This window comes from Eriocheir sinensis, chromosome 20 (assembly GCF_024679095.1).
Source record: "Eriocheir sinensis breed Jianghai 21 chromosome 20, ASM2467909v1, whole genome shotgun sequence".
Classification (NCBI taxonomy): domain Eukaryota; kingdom Metazoa; phylum Arthropoda; class Malacostraca; order Decapoda; family Varunidae; genus Eriocheir; species Eriocheir sinensis.
In genome coordinates this window covers 15,933,434-15,954,090 of record NC_066528.1, presented here as the reverse complement: position 1 = coordinate 15,954,090, position 20,657 = coordinate 15,933,434, and the positions used below count along the sequence as shown (strand labels likewise).

General features: G+C 44.1%; 1 protein-coding gene across 8 annotated transcripts; it reads left to right on the top strand.

The window, feature by feature from the left end:
- The first annotated feature begins 1,807 nt into the window (after positions 1–1,807).
- Positions 1,808–11,077, top strand: LOC127001260 (uncharacterized). 8 transcript variants are annotated; one of them, XR_007754975.1, is made up of 7 exons: positions 1,808–2,049; positions 3,408–3,500; positions 4,099–4,530; positions 6,013–6,189; positions 6,597–9,841; positions 9,905–10,006; positions 10,087–11,077. XR_007754975.1 is itself a non-coding variant. In XM_050865622.1 (5 exons), exons 1-5 carry the CDS (start codon positions 1,901–1,903, stop codon positions 6,766–6,768), a joined length of 1,023 nt encoding a protein of 340 aa, XP_050721579.1. In that variant the 5' UTR covers positions 1,808–1,900; the 3' UTR covers positions 6,769–11,077. The 8 variants fall into 8 exon arrangements, 1 of the variants encoding a protein (XP_050721579.1); XR_007754972.1 differs by having other exon boundaries at positions 6,597–7,038; positions 7,295–11,077; XR_007754971.1 differs by having other exon boundaries at positions 6,597–7,038; positions 7,167–11,077.
- Positions 11,078–20,657: the final 9,580 nt, after the last annotated feature.

Sequence of the window (20,657 nt, the reverse complement as noted above, 5' to 3'; positions counted from 1 at the left end):
ACCTTACCTTAATATACCTTACCTTACCTTACCTTACCTTACCTTACCTTACCTTACCTTACCTTACCTTACCTTACCTTACCTTACCTTACCTTACCTTACCTTACCTTACCTTACCTTACCTTACCTTACCTTATCTTACCTTACCTTACCTTACCTTACCTTACCTTACCTTACCTTACTTTACCTTATCTCACCTTATCTTACCTTACCTTACCTTACCTTACCTTACCTTACCTTACCTTACCTTACCTTACCTTTCCAGACCTTTCCATTCCATTCCATTCCTTTCCTTTCCTTTCCATTCCTTTCCTTTCCTTTCCATTCCTTTCCATTCCTTTCCTTTCCTTTCCTTCCCTTCCCTTCCCTTCCCAGTGGTGGTAGTGGTGGTAGTGTTGTTGTTGTTGGTGGTGGTGGGGGCGGTGGTGGTACTATTGTTGTTGTTGTTGTTGTTGTTGTTGTTTCATGGCGCACGGGAAAACTCTGAAACGTCACCACGAATATTTTTTTTTCCTCACTAATTGCCAGCTTTCCCTTCACTTATCTCCTCGTCAAAAGAAGAAGAGGAAAAAAAAAAAGAAAACGTCCGTGTTGCCTCCATGCCCAAAAGCCGCTAATACCTCCATGCCACTTAACCTCAAACTGAAAAAACAACAACCAATAAGAAAAAAATAATAATAACCAGTCGCCTTGCCATCATCTTCGCATTTTCCTCCCCGACTTTCGTTTCTTCTCCTTCTTAATTTTTATCCCATCTTCCATCGCCTTTTTTGGGAGTCGTTTACAGAGAGCCACGTGGATATTTTTGCATCGCTTTTTTTCCTTCATTAAATGGTTAGTGTGTGTGTGTGTGTGTGTGTGTGTGTGTGTGTGTGTGTGTGTGTGTGTGTGTTAGTGTTTATGCGTCGCCGAGGTGTGATTTTTCCTTTCTCCTGTCATGTCCCATTGTGCTGGGTCGGATGCTTTTCTCAATTCTTTTCTCAGTGTCTTCATAATTTTTCTTATCTTTTTCTCGTTTCTTCATCTGCAAATCAAGTTGTCGTAGTATTAGTACGAGTACCAGTTTCATAATTATTTTCTCAGTGTCATCTTTTTCTTTTATCTGCGGTTAATTCGTTTATATTTTTCTTCTTTTCTTCTTCATCTGCATATCAAGTTTTGGTAGTTTTAGTGAGAGTGTTTGTATCAGTTTCTTAATTCTTTTCTCAATGTCTTCTTTTGTTTATCTGAGGTTGATTCGCTTATATTTTTCTTCTTTTCTTCTTCATCTGCATATCAAGTTTTGGTAGTATTAGTGAGAGTGTTTGTATCAGTTTCTTAATTCTTTTCTCAATGTCTTCTTTTGTTTATCTGAAGTTGATTCGCTCATATTTTTCTTCTTTTCTTCTTCATCTGCATATCAAATTTTGGTAGTTTTAGTGAGAGTGTTTGTATCAGTTTCTTAAATCTTTTTCCTCAACGTCTATATGACTTGTTTATCTAAAGTTCTTTCGTTTATATTCTTCTTCTTTTCTTCATCTGCAGATCAAGTTTTGGTAGTATTAGTAAGAGTATTAGTATTAGTATTTGTATTGGTATCAGTGCTAATGTTAGTATTGGTATTAGTGTTAGTGATAGTATTAGTATTGGTGTTAGTATGTGTTAGTGTTAGTATTAGTATTGGTATTAGTGAGACATTGCAAGGGCGTAAAAAAAAGAAAAACAATAATGAAAAAAAAGCCCGCTACTTACTGCTCCTGAATAGAGTAGAGTGTCCAAAAAGAGACATCAATTTTGGGATATTAATAATGATAACAATAACAACAACACCACTAACAACTACCTTCTCTAACCACTTCTAACTACCCTCCCCTTCGTCTCTTCACAGTGGAGCGTGGTGCTGGGGGTGAGCTTCTGGGTGATGGGCCTCATGCCATCTGAGGTTGGACCCGCCTACCCCAGCAATAACAATGACCCGAAGAGCTATCTGCCCGAGACGTCAGGGGGCAGGCCAGACTGTGTCCAGGACCCGCGCGACACGTTCTGCACCGATCCCAAGAACTACCCGAAGTAAGTGTTAACCAGTCCGCTGCGATTGGTACGGATTTGGCTTTCACTGGTAGCTTGGTAACATAATACTCCCAGGTCTTTCTCTGCCTCTGTGGTGGATAGAGGAGTGTTTCCCATGTGGTATTGGTATGCTGGATATCCCCTCCCAAGTATGATCCCCAAATATGAGAACCACTTAACATTTTTCTTCATTGAACTGTAGCAGCCACTTTTTGTTCCATTCCTGTAGATTGATGAGGTCTTCTTATGGGTAATCCACAGTAAAGGGATTAAAAGGGGCTATTACACTGGGCAAATTCTCCGTGGATCTTCAGTCAAACCACGATTTCCGCTGGCGTGGTTCTCATTTGTTTCTTGTTATTGCTGATGATGATGATGGTGAGTAATATCGTCGTCCTTTGGTGAAATCTACCGTAGCTTTGGAAGATCGTGGACACGTCAGAAAACCACGGAAATATGAGAACCACGCCAGCGGAAATCGTGGTTTGACTGAAGATCCACGGAAAATTTGCCCATAATAACACCAATACTAATACTATCACTAACACTAATACCAATACTACACTAGCACTGATACCAATACTAATACAAATACTAATACTAATAATAATTCTACCACAGCTTGATAATAGCCCCTTTAGGTTCGCTGCGTTCTCTACCCAGTTTACTTTTGTGTGGTGTATTATTTAATCAAGCAATCAACGAATCAATACTTACTTACTTAATTACCTTACTCACCAGCTACCTACCTACCAACCTTTCTACCTACATATCTACCCACCTACCTTCCCACCTACCTACTTACCTTACTTTACCTTACCTTACCTTGCCTTGCCTTGCCATTCCATTCCTTTCTTTTCTTTTCTTTTCTTTTCTTTTCCTTTCCTTTCCTTTCCTTTCCTTTCCTTTCCTTTCTTTTCCTTTCCTTCCCTTTCCTTCCTTTCCCTTTTCTTTTCTTTCCTTTCCTTTCCTTTCCTTTCCTTACCTTACCTTACCTTACCTTACCTTACCTTACCTTATCTTACCTTACCTTCCCTTCGCTTCTCTTCCCTTCCCTTCCCTTCCCTTACCTAACTACCCACCTAACCACATTCACACACACACACACACACACACACACACACACACACACACACACACACACACACACACACACACACGTACAAAACTACCTTCCTATCTATCTATATTACCCTTTCAATGTCTCTATCTTTATCATCCTCTCTATAACACCTTTTCTATGTGTATCAATGTCAACACCTATATCTCTAAATGTATATCTCTCTATGTCACTTCCTGTATCACCCTCTGTATGCTCCTATTTGTCAGCATCTGTATCGTCCTCTTCATCTCTGCAGGGAGCGCATCCTCTACCTCTTGGAGAATAAGATGTTCGATATGGATTCAATGTTTATGGACGAGAGCCGAGACTCCTACATCTTCGAATCCAGGTGAGACGGTGGGCAGGTAGGCAGGAAGGTAGAGACGGGTAGACAGACAGATAGATAGAGATAGATAGAGAGATAGACAGGCAAACGGACAGATAGATAGATAGATAAATAGACGTAGACAGATAGACAGATAGATAGATAGAGATAGATAGATAGATAGATAGATAGATAGATAGATAGATAAGTAGACAGATAGACAGGCAAAAACAGAGGTAGATAGACAGACAGACAGACAGACAGACAGACGGGCAAACAGCTGGGTTAGGTCATAATTAGACAGACATTTAGAGAGGCATTGGAGAGGGAAACAAACAGAAAGGCAAACAGACAGACAGACAGACAGACAGACACAAAAGGACAGACAGAAAGGGAGTCCAAAACAGAAAGGTTAGCCCATAGAGTGACAGGAAAGCAGACAAACAAACAGATGAATAGACGGGAACAGACAGAGTTTAATAGACAGATAAATAGTTATAATAAATACCCGCCTTAGAATCTTGAGGAGGAAGGAAAGACTGAAATATAAGAGGCTGTGATTTGTATATTGATTTTGGTCTCATTCTTACACTATTTCCGCCCTGTTTCTTCGATATCCCAGAGACGCGCCTCCGCCGGTCACCATGTACAGCTACGACCCACTACGACAACCCTACGACGGCACACGACAGCAGTACGACCCACTAAGACAGTCGTACAAGCCGCCGAGCCAGAGTTACGGGCCTCCACCTCCTTCTCCATCCCTTCCCTCCGGCGGCTACCTCCCTCCTCAACACAGCAACTACTCCACCACTTCCAAACCCTTCCACCCCCCTCCACCTCCGCCGCTACCACCGCCAACGAAGTATGGACCCCCTCATACGTCATACGGAGGCGACCCCTATCACTATGGCACCCCAGCCCCAGTGTACGATAACGAGGGACCTTACCCGCGGTACAGAAAGAACACAACCCCGCCCAGTACTTATCTGACGCGTTACTTGCCGCCCCCGCCGCCCAGAGCACCCCCGAAGCCGCAGCCGTGGTGGAGGAAGTGAGTTGACGACCGGTGTGTGTGTGTGTGTGTGTGTGTGTATGTGTGTCATTTCTCCAGTAAGTATTATTTTCTTCTCTCTCTCTCTCTCTCTCTTGCCCGTTAGTAATTGGCTCGTTATTGTGAATGGTGGTAAGTAAGTGTTAGTGGGATTCGCCCTCTATAACAGTCTTTTCTGCGGTAAGTATTCCGTTTTCTCTCTCCTGGACGTAAGTGGTTCGTTAGTAAGTGACCGTAAGTGATTCTACATTATCAATTATCAATTATCACATTATCAATTCCTCCTCTTTTCTACCGACCTCCAAAACGAACCTCCTCCTCCTCCTCCTCTTCCTCCTCCTCTTATCCGCCTTTTCTCCTCTTCACTACCTCTTTCCTCTCAGACTGAATCTCTCTCTCTCTCTCTCTCTCTCTCCTTTTCTTCCTTTTCTTAACCTGCTCTCCCTTTTCCCCCTTCCCCTTCTCCTATTCTTCCCTTTTCCCTCCTATTTCCCTCCCTTCTCTTACTCCTTCCCTACCTTTAACTACTTTCTTTCTTCCTCTTTTCGTTCCCTTCCTTTCTTCTCCCTTCTTTCCTCCTCCGATCATTATCTCCATCTTCTCCTATTCCTTACTCCCTTCTCTTCTCATCATTTCCTTTCATTTCACCTTTCATCCTTGCCTGTTTCAGTTAGGTCAGTAAAAGAATGAGGTTAAGGCTGTTTAGTTAAGTGCTCTCTATAGTTATTTTAGGCACACAAACACACATACACATACACACGCAAATACGTACACACACACACACCCACACACACACACACACACACACACACATACTCTGCTTTTCTTCTTCTCTCTATTCTCTTCGTGTTTATCCGCTCTCTCTCTCTCTCTCTCTCTCTCTCTTCTTTATGCTGTTTACATCTTGCCTTCTCATTTTTCTTCTCTTACATTCTTCACGCACTCTTAGGGTTGTTTTCTCTTCTTTTCTTATTCACATCCTTGTCTTTTCTTCTCTCCTTCTGTTTCGTTCTGGTTTCTCTTCTTCTTTATTCTTCACATTCTTTCCTTCTCTTCTTTCCTTTTCTCTTCCGTTCTTCACAGTCATTCATTATTCTGCACTGTTTTTCTTCTTTTCTCTATTATACATAAGCTTCTTTTCCCCCTCTCTCACACACACACACGCACACGCACACTAACTCACTCACTCACTGCCTCACACACTCATTCACTAAGCTGTCTTTTTCTTCCCCTTTCCTCTTTTTAATCTCGCCTCGTTCATGTCTTCACTCACTCACTCACTGCCGTTTTATCCTTCTCCTATTTATTCTCGTCTCGTTTTTGGTTTCTTTTCTTTCTCCTACTTCAAATCTCTCCTTAGACTTTTCACTCACTCAATCACTCACTGTCCTTTTGTCCTCCTCCTCTCTGTATCCCAACCTTCTTCGTAGCTTCTTTTTCTCCTCATCCTCGACTTCGATCTCACTCAAGCGTCGTCAACAGAGTCATGAGGTCTTCACGGCGGCGGCAGAAGAGGCAGGTTTCCGGGAACGAGGAGCTCTGTGCCTACGTCGAGGAGTACCATCCGGCCCGATCCGCCCTCAGCACCAAGGGGGAGTGGATGTTCCTCGTCAACGTGGATGATCGGTACTCCCAGCAAGTGAATGTCAAGAAGTGCATGTGAGTAACCGTACGAGGGAGAAGGAGAAGGAAAGAGACGGATAAAGGAAAGCAGAGGGAAAGGACTGGTAGGTTAGTGCACATGGGAAAAGCGTGCGTGTATGTATAAGGGGAAGGAAGACGCTATTTGAAAGGGATGGAAGGAAAGGGAGAGGAAAGGGACAGTTAGTAGGAGAGACGGAAAGTGAGACAAGGGCAAGAATAGATGGAAGTAAGTGAAGAGGGAAGTGACGGAGGCATAGAAGAAAGGGACAGAGGAAAGGAAGAAATGGGTGATCGTATGAAGGGAACAAGGATAGGTAGGGATAGAGGCATGGATAGGGGACTTACATTACTGTTACTTCTATTGTTACTCCTCCTCCTCCTCCTCCTCTTCGTTCCCTTCCTGATTTACACATTTCCCGCAGACCCGAATCGTCCTGCTCAGGCTCCTGCAACGTCCCCTTCGGCTTCACTACCCTGTGCCATCAACAATACGCCCAGAAACGCCTCATCGCCCTCGACGGCTCCGGCAGCATCCTCAGGCAAGACCTCTTCTGGTTCCCTGTGTGCTGCCTCTGTACGATCGTCCCCGCATAACGCGTGTGGGAGTGGCGATGCGTGGGTGAAGAGGAGCTGGGTTTGGTCCTCCCCGTGAGTCTGACTGTAGAGAGACCGTTGTGTTAGCCGGTTAGCTTGTATAGTGACGCCAAAAATGACCGCACCAGTGTTTAGAAGAGTGACCCATGGAAACGAAGCTCTACACCCCGTTTTCTCTATGTCCTGAGGAAAGACCCGAGTTAGATTAGTTACCGTTTCCAATCCTGTTTCGTGAGGCCAGTGTTGTTAGAGTTGTCCATGGAAACGAAGGTCTATACCCCATTTTCTCTATGCCCTGAGGAAAGACCCGAGTTAGATTAGTTACCGTTTCCAAATCTGTATCGTGATCCCAGAAATGACCGCACCAGTGTTTAGAAGAGTGACCCATGGAAACGAAGCTCTATACCCCATTTTCTCTATGCCCTGAGGAAAGACCCAAGTTAGATTAGTTACCGTTTCCAAATCTATATCGTGATCCCAGAAATGACCGCACCGGGGTTTAGAAGAGTGACCCATGGAAACGAAGCTCTATACCCCATTTTCTCTATGCCCTGAGGAAAGACCCAAGTTAGATTAGTTACCGTTTCCAAATCTGTATCGTGATCCCAGAAATGACCGCACCAGTGTTTAGAAGAGTGACCCATGGAAACGAAGCTCTACATCCCATTTTCTCTATGCCCTGAGGAAAGACCCAAGTTAGATTAGTTACCGTTCCCAATCGTGTTTCGTGACGCCAGAAATGACCGCACCGGTGTTTAGAAGAGTGACCCATAGAAAGAAAGCTCTATACCCCATTTTCTTCATGCCCCGAGGAAAGAGTGACACTTCCCGACGTATGTACCCGAGTTAAAATAGTTACCATCTCCAAGCCTGTATCGTGACACCAGAAATGACCTCACCAGTGTTGTTTTTCAGAGAAGTTATCCATGTAAACGAAGCTCTACACTCCATTTTCTTTATGCCCCAAGGAAAGACAGAAAGACCCGCTTCATGAGACCGCTCGTTCAGAGTTAGAATAGTTACCAACGCCTAATCTATATCGTGACACCAGAAATGACCTCATCAGTGTTGTTTTTAGAGAAGTTACCCATGGAAATGAAGCTCTACACTCCATTTTCTATGTCCCAAGGAAAGAAAGGTCCATAGCGTCAAACTCTTGGAAGGCTTTAATAGTCCGTCCGTCTCAAGGCTCTCGCAGAAGTAGGTTAATTGGTTGGTTTCTTGAGCCTGGCGGTAGTTTTACAAGACCTCCGCGCTGTGAATGGGACACAACACTCCTGACAACCCAACGTAGCTCCTCTCTGGCCCTGAAAAACGTTCATAACAAGAGCCACAAACGTTTGAAAATACGAGTGTAAGTTAAAATAGTTACCGCAGCAACTTGAGCGCCTAGAAAACGATCCCCCAACAGTAAAAGTTCAGAGACAACGTAGCTGAAATAGGGGTGACTTAAGGATTATTAGCACCCCTTACGGACAATAGTTGGGTGTGATGTTACCCTTAAGAGCTCTGTGGTGCCCCCTAGAGCTCTGTGCTGACCCTAGAGCTCTGTGCTGACCCTTAGGGCTCTGTGCCGCCCCCTAAAGCTCTCTGCTGCCCCCTAGAGCTCTGTGGTGCCCCCTAGGGCTCTGTGCCGCCCCCTAGACCTCTGTGCTGACCCTTAGAGCTCTGTGCCGCCCCCTAGAGCTCTGTGCCGCCCCCTAGAGCTCTGTGCCGCCCCCTTAGAACTCTGTGCCGACCCTTTGAGCTCTTTGATGCCGCCCTCTAGAGCTCTATTGCTACCCTGAGAGCTCTTTACTGTCACCCTTTAGAGCTCTGTTTCTACCCTTAGAGCTCTGTGGTGCCACTTAGAGCTCTTTACTGCTACCAAAAGAGCTCTCTGCGTCAGCGTTCCTCTCCGATACGTGTGATGTGCAGAGTCGTGTGAGGGACTCGCTGGCTCGTGTTCTGATGTGATTCTGAAGTGATGATGTGAACGAGTGTGTCTTTCTTAAACATCCCGCCACCTCAGCTCGCATGTTTGAAAAGCCTCTCGTCGTGCAAGTTGCTGCTGGGATACCCATAGACTGTTTTGTGATGGTGACAGTTCTACCCGACTTCCTCACTTGAGCGTTAGAAGCACCAATGAAAATGAGGTCAATCTTCTCTGTGGCCTTGGGATATGATCGTAGTAGAACCCGAAACGTTTAGAAATAGGAAGCGAAGATAGACTCCAGCCCCCTAAAACAATGAAGAAGTTGCTGGGATTTCCATAGACTGTTTTGTGATTCTAGTGACAGTTCTACCCGACTTCCTCACTTGAGCGTTAGAAGCACCAATGAAAACGAGGTCAATCTTCTCTGTGGCCTTGGGATATGATCGTAGTAGAACCCGAAACGTTTAGAAATAGGAAGCGAAGATAGACTCCAGCCCCCTAAAACAATGAAGTTGCTGGGAATTTCATAGACTGTTTTGTGTTGCCAGTGTTAGCTTTACACGACTGCTGGACCTTGAACGGGGAAAATGCACCTATGAAAACCATGCTAATCTTCTCTTTAACCCTGGAAAATAATCGCAGTGGAAGCCTGATACGTTTAAGAATAGGATGGAAAGATATACTCCAACCTACTAAAACGCTGAAGAAGAAGAAGAAGAAGAAGAAGAAGCAGAAGAAGAAGAAGAAGAAGAAGAAGAAGAAGAAGAAGAAGAAGAAGAAGAAGAAGAAGAAGAAGAAGACGAAAAAGAAGAAGAAAAAGAAAAAGAAAATGAAAATGAAAATGAAAATGAAGAAGAAGAAGAAGAAGAAGAGTAAAAGTAGAAGAAGAAGAAGAAGAAGAAGGCCACTGGAAAGCAAAGTGTGTGAATAAACAGGAGAGAGGATCAAAAAGAGGAGGACCTACGAAGCGATACTGAACGATACAGAAGAAGAAGAAGAAGAAGAAGAAGAAGAAGAAGAAGACAACGTTCATTTTGTGTTCTTCAGGACCCACCACGCCTAACCACGACCCTGCAACAGCCTTCAATCACTATCGTCAGCAACACTTCAAAATATGTAACAGCGGCAGGTGCGAAGGTCTAAGTGGTGTTTCGAGAGGTGTAAGTGGTGTTACAAGAGGTATAAGTGGTGTTTCAGGAGGTCTAAATGGTGTTACAAGAGGTCTAAGTGGTGTTTCGAGAGGTCTAAGTGGTGTTTCGAGAGGTCTTACTGGTGTTTCAAGACCTTAAAGTGGAGTTTGAGGTCTTAGCGGTGTTTCCAGAGGTCTAAGTGGTGTTTCCAGAGGTCTTTCGGGCGTTCAAGATGTCTTATTGGTGTTTCAAGACGTTAAAGGGGAGTTTGAGGTCTTAGCGGTGTTTCCAGAGGTCTAAGTGGTGTTTCCAGAGGTCTAAGTGGTGTTCAAAGAGGTTTCAGTGGAGTTCCAGAGGTCTTAAAAGCCCCGTTCACACTATGGCGACTCTGGGCCACGACAACCCAGCGACTCAGTACACGAGGTCTTGGGTGTGAAATGTTGATGTGGAAGGGTCGCACATGGTCGGGAAGAGGTCTTGAAACGATCGTCGGATGTTGAGTCGGCACAGTGTGAAGGGGGCTAAGAGTCGCAGGGTTGTTGTGGCCCAGAGGCGGCAAAATGTGAACGGGGCCTGAGTGGTCTTCAAGAGGTGTCCAAAATGGGTTGTGAGAGTTATGCTTCAAAGAAAACGTGGTGTCGGCCAGAGAGGTTTAACGGACACTGCGTTATGCCTATCCCTACAGTACCTTTGTTTCTATTTATGCCCCGATGTATTACCACTTCTATTACTACTATTACTATTATTGTTACTATTATTATTTATATGCTTCTTCGTGATAATTTATGTGTTCGGCTACTGTCCGTATTATCTTTGTCATTATTATTATTATTGTTATTATTATTATTATTATTATTATTATTATTATTATTTGTGTTGTGGAATTTAGTGGCTCCGTGGCTTAGGTGGTCGACTCGTAAACCAAGTGTCACGAGGTCGATCCCCGCTCACGGTAGCCTTTTGGTGAGAGAATTAGCGGCCTTTTGTGACAAGGAGACTCTTTATTTTAACTTTTATTATTATTATTATTATTATTATTATTATTATTATTATTATTATTATTATTATTATTATTATTATTATTATTATTCCCTGTGCAGTATTGTATGTACGTTCACCTCCCTGATTTGTTTTACCAAGTGTTCTAAAATAACAAAAAAAAAACATATATAAACAAAATCAGCTGTTTCACCTTAGATGGATAGTCTCTTTTGATAATAATAAATAAAACTAACAGAATAAAGCTGATAAAAAATGTCATAAATTGTATGTTGAATAAACCTAAAAGTTGGCTAGTTTTAGATTTGACTGATTGACTGATAGATGGTTTATAGGGTGTTATTTTAAAACAGTTCACCTATTTGACAAGGCTTTCGTAGGAGTTTGGGTCATTTCCAGGAGTAGTTTTATGACCCTGGTGGTAGTTTGACCCTTCTTCTGTACTGTGAACCTAAGGAAACACTCATATGACAAGGCTTTCATAGGAGTTGTGGGCATTTCCAGGGTTACTTTTATGACCCTGGTGGTAGTTTGACCCTTCTTCTGTACCGTGAACCTAAGGAAACACTCATATGACAAGGCTTTCGTAGGAGTTGTGGGCATTTCCAGGGTTACTTTTATGACCCTGGTGGTAGTTTGACCCTTCTTCTGTACCGTGAACCTAAGGAAACACTCATATGACAAGGCTTTCGTAGGAGTTGTGGGGATTTCCAGGGTTACTTTTATGACCCTGGTGGTAGTTTGACCCTTCGATCTGTACCGTGAACCTAAGGAAACACTCATATGACAAGGCTTTCGTAGGAGTTGTGGGCATTTCCAGGGCTACTTTTATGACCCTGGTGGTAGTTTGACCCTTCCTCTGCACCATGAACCTAAAGAAACACTCATTAGAACCCGATTGACCCCCGCTTTGACCTTTAGAAATAGTTGATGTGAGAAACCAAAGTGTCTTATGATATCGACCATTGTTGCAAAAGTTCACAACAAAGGAGAAGGGAGGAACATACCATCCCGACCCCAAGGCAGCATAATACATAGTGTGATTTGCAGCAATACAAGAAACGTGTACAATATCCGTATCACCATGTAGTGGAGGAAATTATAAGATCCGGAATATGATAACAGAAAGTAGGAAAATAAAGGAAGAAAGTATATGAAACAAGCAAATCAATAAGGTATATACTTGGTAAGGCTTTCGTAGAGGCTGTGTTAGAATTTGCAAGGATAGTTTTATAAGACTGGTGATAGTTTGACAAGACCTCTGCGGTATATACTTGGTAAGGCTTTCGTAGAGGCTGTGTTAGAATTTGCATGGGTAGTTTTATAAGACTGGTGATAGTTTGACAAGGCCTCTGCGGTATATACTTGGTAAGGCTTTCGTAGAGGCTGTGTTAGTATTTGCAAGGATAGTTTTATAAGACTGGTGATAGTTTGACAAGGCCTCTGCGGTATATACTTGGTAAGGCTTTCGTAGAGGCTGTGTTAGAATTTGTATGGGTAGTTTTATAAGACTGGTGATAGTTTGACAAGGCCTCTGCGGTATATACTTCGTAAGGCTTTCGTAGAGGCTGGTAAGGCTTTCGTAGAGGCTGTTTTAGTATTTGCAAGGATAGTTTTATAAGACTGGTGATAGTTTAACAAGACCTCTGCGGTATATACTTGGTAAGACTTTCGTAGAGGCTGCGTTAGAATTTGCATGGGTAGTTTTATAAGACTGATGATAGTTTGACAAGGCCTCTGCACCATCAATGACCTTTGGAAGTAGTTATAAGAACCGAGATAATGTGAGCATACGGGCCTAACTTACACCATAGTCACCCCTTCATGGACCCCTTTTTCTATGTGTGTGCGTGGGCCTGCCGGCAGATGGTGCTGTTCCCAAGCAGTCTGAACCAGGAGCCATCTTCTAAACATATCGGCGCCCCAGCACTTATATTTCACGTTTTTTCTATGAGTTTTTGTGCATTTCCAGAGGTAGCTTATGGCCCTGGTGCTAGTTTGACCCTTCTTCTGTACCATGAACCTATAAAAGCACTCATTAGGACACGATTGATCTTTTGGGTCTTTGGAAGTAGTTGATTTGAGAGGCGGAAGCGTCTGAGTATACCGATCCACCAGTGTTTCGAAACCGTGAACCGGAAACGCCGTGAAACCAAAGACAGCAAGCCGGCCATTCTGAGAGGCGATCGCGTAGGAGTAGCTTGTGTCCGTGTGTATTAACGTCGTTCTACACTATTTTCCTCATTTTGTGGCCGGTGTCGTATCCAGTGGTGTCCGTAAGATATCCTGTGAGGTAAGTGTCCCAAAAACTTTCCTCTCCTGTTATTTTTGTGTTAGTCATTTGGTTTTTTTATTAGTGTTTCCGTTAGTGTTTTATGAGATCGTCCTTGAGGTTAAGTGTTGCCAAAGCTTTCCTCTCGTGTTAATGGCCGTTCACTCGTTCACTACACATTCATACAGTCATTTATTTGTGTTGGTTTTTCGAATTCTCCTTGCCTGTCTTTGTGTTCCCAGGAATCACTAGGTATTGGTTCTCATTTGAGTCGCTAGAATCACTATAATCATGCAACTATAATTATAACTATCATACCACCACCACCACCACCATCACCGTCATCGTTACCAACACCCCCACAACCACACAAGTACCACGGACAGTCCTTGTTGTTTCCAGCCTCACCTTATACCTTACCTCGTGCGTTTTTCCCTGCTTGTGTTTCTGCCTTTCATTGTTTCTACCTTCCTTTTTGACTGTGTTTGCCTGTTTGACTGTCTATCTCTGCGGCTCTACCTGCGTTCCTGTTAGTCTACGAGCACCTTACTTTGTTCATGCTTGTTCGTTTCCCAATCCAATTACCTTCCCCCAATTTATCACCAGCGAGTTCCTGTACGATAGACACGTTGAAAAGATTAAAGTCATGGATGGTGATGTTAGGTGGGGTTAGGTTCACAGGAGCTGCCTTGCATAGACCTACCGACCTCTTGCAGACTTCTTATGTTCTTATGTGAATATTTCCACAACCACCACCACCACCACTACCATCATCGTTGCCAACACCCCAGTAACTATAACCACCACCCAAGTCAACACCATTACGACAGCTACCATCACCCCCATCATCATCACCACCACCACCCTCAATACCACATTCATCTCCAGTACTACAGCTGCTCTTCCGCCATCACCACCACCAACACCACCACCACGTTCATGTTATGTTCATCACCATCTCCATCATCTCCAAAGCACTCTTGATAAATCGTTGAATAGTCGTACTGATACATCATAACTGGCTAGTCCAACACACACACACACACACACACACACACACACACACACACACACACACACACACCTAGAGACTGTTACACGTTTTCTTACTTATTTGTTCTAACTTGTTCTTTATTTTAATTTGGGGGAGAGTAAGTTATGACGCACCGATGACCAATTTACTATTTCAAGCGAGAACAGGAATTTTCAGGAACTAGAAATTACTCATAATGGAAAGTCTCGTTTATATTCTTACGTCGATATTCCCAGACGCTTCCGCCTCTCAACTCTCAACTATTTCCAAAGGCCGATAAGGAGATCAATCGGGGTCCAATGCGTGTTTCTTTAGGTTCATGGTACAGAGGAACGATCAAACTACCGGCAGGGTCATTAAACTACCCCTGGAAATGCCTCAAACTCCTACGGTGTGTGACTTTGTGCGCTGAAATGCTTAAAAATATGACCCTTAGTGTTCAAGCGATGCACCAGTGTTTGCTGTGTTGGGGAATGCAGGTCTTATAAAGGTATGGACGAGTGGAATTATACGTCCTCTTTGTGTGTGTGTGTGTGTGTGTGTGTGTGTGTGTGTGTGTGTTTATTTACCTATTTCTAGTTTTACAGGGCCTGGGCTTACGCTAGTGTGGTTCCGTCTCCGTATCTGTGTGTGTGTGTGTGTGTGTGTGTGTTGGACTAGCCAGTTATGATGTATCAGTTCAACTATTTAACGATTTATCAAGAGTGCTTTGGAGATGATTGAGATGGTGATGAACATAACATGAACGTGGTGATGGTGGTGGTGGTGGTGATAGCGGAAGAGCAGCTGTGGTATTGGAGATGAAAATTTTAATGAAGGTGGTGATGGTAGTTTTGGTGGTGGTGGTGATGGTAGTTTTGGTGGTGGTGTTGATGGTGGTGGTGATACTGCGTTGATGGTAAGTGAGATAAAATGGGTATGAACACGTCAATGTAATATCTTGACCTCCTGCTTGTGGGCATAAATGATGAGTTGGTGGCGGGGGTCAGGGAACATTCTCACCGACAAAACTCGTTGCCGTCTTGTTTTCTCTCGGTGTGATGCGGCACTTTGGTCACCTCTCAGATCCGGGTTGTGTCCTGGGCCGGTATCCTCAGACGTCCCCGCCTCTCACATCCACTATTTCCAAACCCCAAAAAAGGAGGTTAGTCGGGTTTTATGAGTGCTTATTCACGTGCATGGCGCAGAAGAAGGGTCAGACTACCACCAGGGTCATAAAATTACCCTTGAAAATGCCCACAACTCATACGAAAGCCCGGTTAATTAAATGTGTGTGGTTGCCTGTGTAGCGGCCGCCTGGCTTCCCGGGGTCGGTGCCGCGCCCAATAAGGACCAAGTCTGGCTGCGGCGGGTCATGCGTGGAGGGCTGCGGCTCCACGGATAGTGCTTGTTGTTTCCATCCTCACCTTACCTTACCTTGTGCGTTTTTGTCTGGTTGTGTGTCTACCTTTCTGTGTATCTTCCTTTGTTAGTGTGTTTTTACATGTTTGTGTATCTACTCTGTCTCTACGTCATCGAACACACTATTTGGTCCTTGCTTGTTCGTTTCCAACCTTACCTTCCTACCTAAATGCGTTCTTGCCTGCTTGTGTCTTCCTTTTTTTGTCTCTACTTTCCTTTGTTAGTGTGTTTTTGCCTGTTTGTCTATCTATCGCTGCGTCATCGAACACTCTTTTTGGTCCATGGTTGCTCGTTTCCAACCTTGATTTCCTTCCTCATGTGTTTTTGCTAGCATGTCTCTGCCTTTCTTTGTCTCTACCTTCCTTTGTTACTGTGTTTTTACCTGTTTTTCTATCTACTCTATCTCAGCGTCCTTACCTTCGTTCCTGATATAGTCTACGAACACCTTACTTTGTTCATGATTGTTCGTTTCCCAATCCAATTACCTTCCTTCGTATTCCCCATTCACCTGTGTGTATCTTCTTTTTGTGTCTTTCTGTTTGTATCTACTCTATCTTTGCATCTCTATCTGCGTTCCTTTTAGTCTACGAACGCCTTGCTCTGTTCAGTGTTCATGTATATTCGTTTCTCAACCTAGTCACCTTCCTACGTCTGACATACTCGCCTGCAAACTATATACCTTCCTTCGTGAGTGTTTTTGCCTGCTTGTCCACCTTTGTTTGCGTTTTTACCAGAGTTCCTATTAGTCTACGAACACCTGGAAACGTTGATGCTTGCCTGTCTCTCATCCCAGTCCCTTTCCTTCCTTCTTGCACATGCACTTTAGTTTTTGGGTCATATTCTTAAACATTTCGGCTTTCGTATGAGTTTTGGGCAATTCCAGGAGTAGTTTTATGACCTTAGTGGTAGTCTGACCCTCCCTCTGCACCGTGATCATAAAAGAACACTCAATAGAACCCGACTGATCCCGTTTTTGACCTTCGGAAATAGTTCATGCGGGAAAAGGAAACGTTTGAGAGTACCGACTTTTATCTCCCTTCCTTGCCTGAACTATTTGACAAGGCTTTCGTAGGAGTTTTGGGCATTTCCAGGGATTACTTTATGACCCTAGTGGTAGCCTGACCCTTCCTCTGCACCATGAACGTAACAAAACGTTCATTATATCCCGACTGATCCCTTTTTTGGCCTTCGAAAATAGTTCATGCGTCTGAGAATACTGACTTTTATCTCCCGTCCTTGCGTGAACTATTTGACAAGGCTTTCGTAGGAGTTTTGGGCATCTCCAGGGGTAGTTTTATAACCCAGGTCTGATCCTCCTTCTGCACCGTGAACATAAAGAAACACCCATTATGACCCGACTGATCTCCTTTTTGGCCATTGGAAATTGTTGATACGAGAGAAAGGAACCGTTTGAGAGAATACGCCGACCTTTACCGACTTTTACCGACCTTTACCGACTTTTACCGACCTTTACCGACTTTTACCGACCTTGACCGACCTTTTATCTCCCTTCTCTCCCTGTCTCCCCGTTTCCCTGCGGAGTGTAAGCTTTCCATTAGGGAGTGCCGGGGTGAAGGGGCACAGCGCAAGGAAAGACACGCTGTACTCTTCCCCGCTAATCCTTGAACTCTCCCCTCCACCCCTCCTTCCCTGATGGCTGATTGCTTGCCGAAGGTGGAGTCAGTGATGGATGGGGGCACTGTAGCAATTTGAGGCTCATCGGCGCAGTGCTACGAGAGGGTATTGGGAGTATACACCGTTGTTTCGCTTTTCCATGCCTTCGTGTTTTCTGGTTTGAGTCATAATGAAGTGATCTGTCTTGCTTTGAGGTGATCAGAAGGGAAGGGATGTCAGGCTGAGAAATTCATGTAAACCTAACCTAACCTAACCTAACCTTACCTAACCTAACCTAACCTGAGTACGTATTCGTTTAGTCTCAAAAAATGCTTATGTGAGGAAGGATTTATGATTTTTTTCTCTGTTTTGTTAGTTAAGTGCTGAGTTGACTTTTGAGAGCCTGCTATCTCGTGTAGTCTCGCATATATATATTTTTTTGTGCTATATAGTGAAAGGGAAGGGATGTCAGGGCGAGAAATTCATGAACGTATTCTTTCAGTTTCAAAAATGCCTATGTGAGGTTGAAGGATTAATATTTTTTTCTGTTTTGTTACTTGAGTGTTGAGTTGACTTTTGAGAGGTTGCTATCTCGCTTTTTTTTGTTTTTGTTTTTTTTACATCCCCGCCTATAGCGCCAGTAGGCTTTCTTCTGGGGCCTAGCTGGTGGTCGCCCCAAGCCCGTCATGGCGCAGGGAATTTTTTTTATAGTGGCGCCATCTTCTCTTGCAGTAGTCTTGCATATAGTTTTTTTTTGCCTTCCTTTCTTCCTCCCTCCCGTTATCATTTCATGGCATCTCTCTTCTTTTCTTCTCCCTTCCTGGTATCTTCATTTCACAGTATCTCTCTCTTCCTCCCTCCTGCTTTCTCTTTTCTATTTCTTTACTTCACTTTTTCTCCCTCTCTCTTCTCTTCCTTCTAATGCTCTTCTTCTTCTATAATTTCCTTCATACCCATCTTCTCCCTTTTTTCTCACACCTCCTCTCTCCCTTCTTTCCATCGTTACGTTATCTCCCTCAGCCTCTCTCTCTCCCTTCCTCCCTCTCTCTCCCTCCCTCTCTCTCTCTCTCTCATCTCATCATCTCTCCTTCCCTCCCTCCATCCCTTCCTCCAATCAGTCAAGAGAACACACACACACACACACACACACACACACACACACACACACACACACACACACACACACACACAGTCACCCCAAACACAAACGCGACAACCCAGCAAGCCGGAAAAATAGCTCCCGGACAGGAAATTGAGGCCGCCCGTTCTAATCTGTGGACTCCATCTGGCGAACGCGAAGCTGACCACTGTTTGCATCCGTCATCATTACGAGGCGAGGGAAAGGAGGGAGAGGAAGAGAGGGAGGACGTTGAGGAATTAGTGAATGCAGGAAAGAGATGCAGAGATATAGATGCTGTGAAATATAGGAGGAAGGAAGAAAGGGAGTGTTGGGGAAAAGAGAGAGGAGAGGGAATGGAAAAAATGATAGATGTAGGAAAGAGACGAAGGAGATATAGATGCTGTGAAATAGAGTTGAAAGGAAGAAAGGAAGGGATTGTGAGGGAAAAGAGAGAGAGGGGAGGGAATGGAGAAACTGATAGAAGATGCAGGAAAGAGACGAAGGAGATATAGATGTTGTGAAATAGAGTTGAAAGGAAGGAAAGGAAGGGAGTGTGAGGAAGAAGAGAGAGGGAGTGAAGGAAATGATAGAAGAACATTAGAAGAGAGAAGGGAGAGGGAGGAAGGGAGGAGGGAAGGAATATGAAACAAGAAACTAGAAGAGATATAAATGGGGGAGGAAAGAAGGAAGGGAGGGAGGAAGAGAGGAAGAACGTAGAGGGATGGGTGGGTGTAGAGACGAAGGGAAGGAGGGAGGGAGAAAGGGAAGACGTGACGAGGAGGGTGGATGCAAAAATAGACGAATGGAAGGAGGGAGGGAGAGATAGGACGTGAAGAACATAAGAACATAAGAACGTAAGGAGTCTGCAAGAGGGGGAGGGTGGACGCAAGAGAGAGAGAGAGAGAGAGAGAGAGAGAGAGAGAGAGAGAGAGAGAGAGAGAGAGAGAGAGAGAGAGAGAGAGAGAATAAACGACACGAAATCGATAATATTTTGACACGGAAACAGAAAAAATCACAAAAAAAAGGAATAAAATAACAAATACCACTTCATAATCTAAAAACAAACATCAACACAAACAAAAGCAAATCACAAAAAAATATGAATAAAACAACACAAATACCACTTCATCAATAACAAAAATCAAACACAACAGCAAAACGAACAGAAAGGTCAGTCTCAAATATCCACACGAAGCCAAATAAAACAAAGAAAACACTAAGCAAAACAATCACTAAACATGAATAAAACACAGATACCCCTTCATCAATAACCCAAAACAAACACAACATCACCACGAACAGAAAGATCAGTCTCATATAGCCACACGAAGCCAAATAAAACAAAGAAAACACTGAGCAAAACAATCACTAAACATGAATAAAACACAGATGCCACTTCATCAATAACCCAAAACAAACACATCACCACGAACAGAAACATCAGTCTACACATCCACGCGGAGCCCCCAAAATACCGTCCAGCAGCCTTTTCCCGATCCCTTCCTTCCCTTCCTTCCCCCGGTCGGCGCTCTCTGCATCACAGGACCGCGGGCGGGGGCTAACGAAGGCCGGACCGGGCGACCAATTACACCGCGAATGATGGAGCGAGGGAGGGTGGCGGGTGGCGATCACTCATCATCACGAGCCTTCCTGTTGGGGGGGGGGGGGTGAAGGGAGGGAAGGAGAGGGAAATTGAGAGGGAGAGTAAGAGAGAGGGAAAGTTAGGTACAGTTAGAGGGAGAGAGGAAGTAAGAGAGAGGGGAATTTAGAGTTAGAGAGGGAGAGTTTGTGTGGGGGTGTGGGGGTATGGAGAGGGAGGGTAAGGGAGGGAGAGCGAGGGACAGGGAGAGTTAATTAAGGGAGAGATAGTTGCAGAGAGGGACAGGAAGAGAGGTTGAGAGAGTTGGAGAGAGGGAGAGTAAGGGAGATTTAAAGAGTTCGAGAGAGGGAGAATAAAGGAGATTTAGACAGGGAGAGTAAGGGAGATTCAGAGTTGGAGAAAGGGAGAGTTAGAGAATGTTAAAAAGGTAAGGGGGAGAGAAAGAGGGAGGGAGAATACGAGGGACGGTAAGGGAAAGGGAGAGTAAGAGAGGGAGAGTAAGAGAAAGGAGAGTAAGAGAAAGGGAGAGTAAGAGAAAGGGAGAGTAAGAGAAAGGGAGAGTAGAGTCAGAGTTAGACACAGAAAAAACGAAAAACAGAGAAACAGACAGATAAACAGAGCGAAACAGACAGACAGAGCCAGACAGAAGCAGAGACAGACAGCAACGATAACAGACGGAAACAAAGACGGACAGAAACAGAGACAAACAGACAAACAGAGAGAAACAAAGTGCCAGAAAGATAGACAGACAGACAGACAGACACAGACAAAAGGGGACATACAAACACAGAAACGAGACAGACAG

Coding starts and splice junctions, on each gene's coding strand:
- LOC127001260 (XM_050865622.1), top strand. CDS start 1,901: ATGGGCCTCATGCCATCTGAGGTTGGACCCGCCTACCCCAGCAATAAC. Junction 3,501..4,098: donor TCCTACATCTTCGAATCCAG/GTGAGACGGTGG, acceptor TCGATATCCCAG/AGACGCGCCTCCGCCGGTCA. Junction 6,190..6,596: donor GTGAATGTCAAGAAGTGCAT/GTGAGTAACCGT, acceptor CATTTCCCGCAG/ACCCGAATCGTCCTGCTCAG.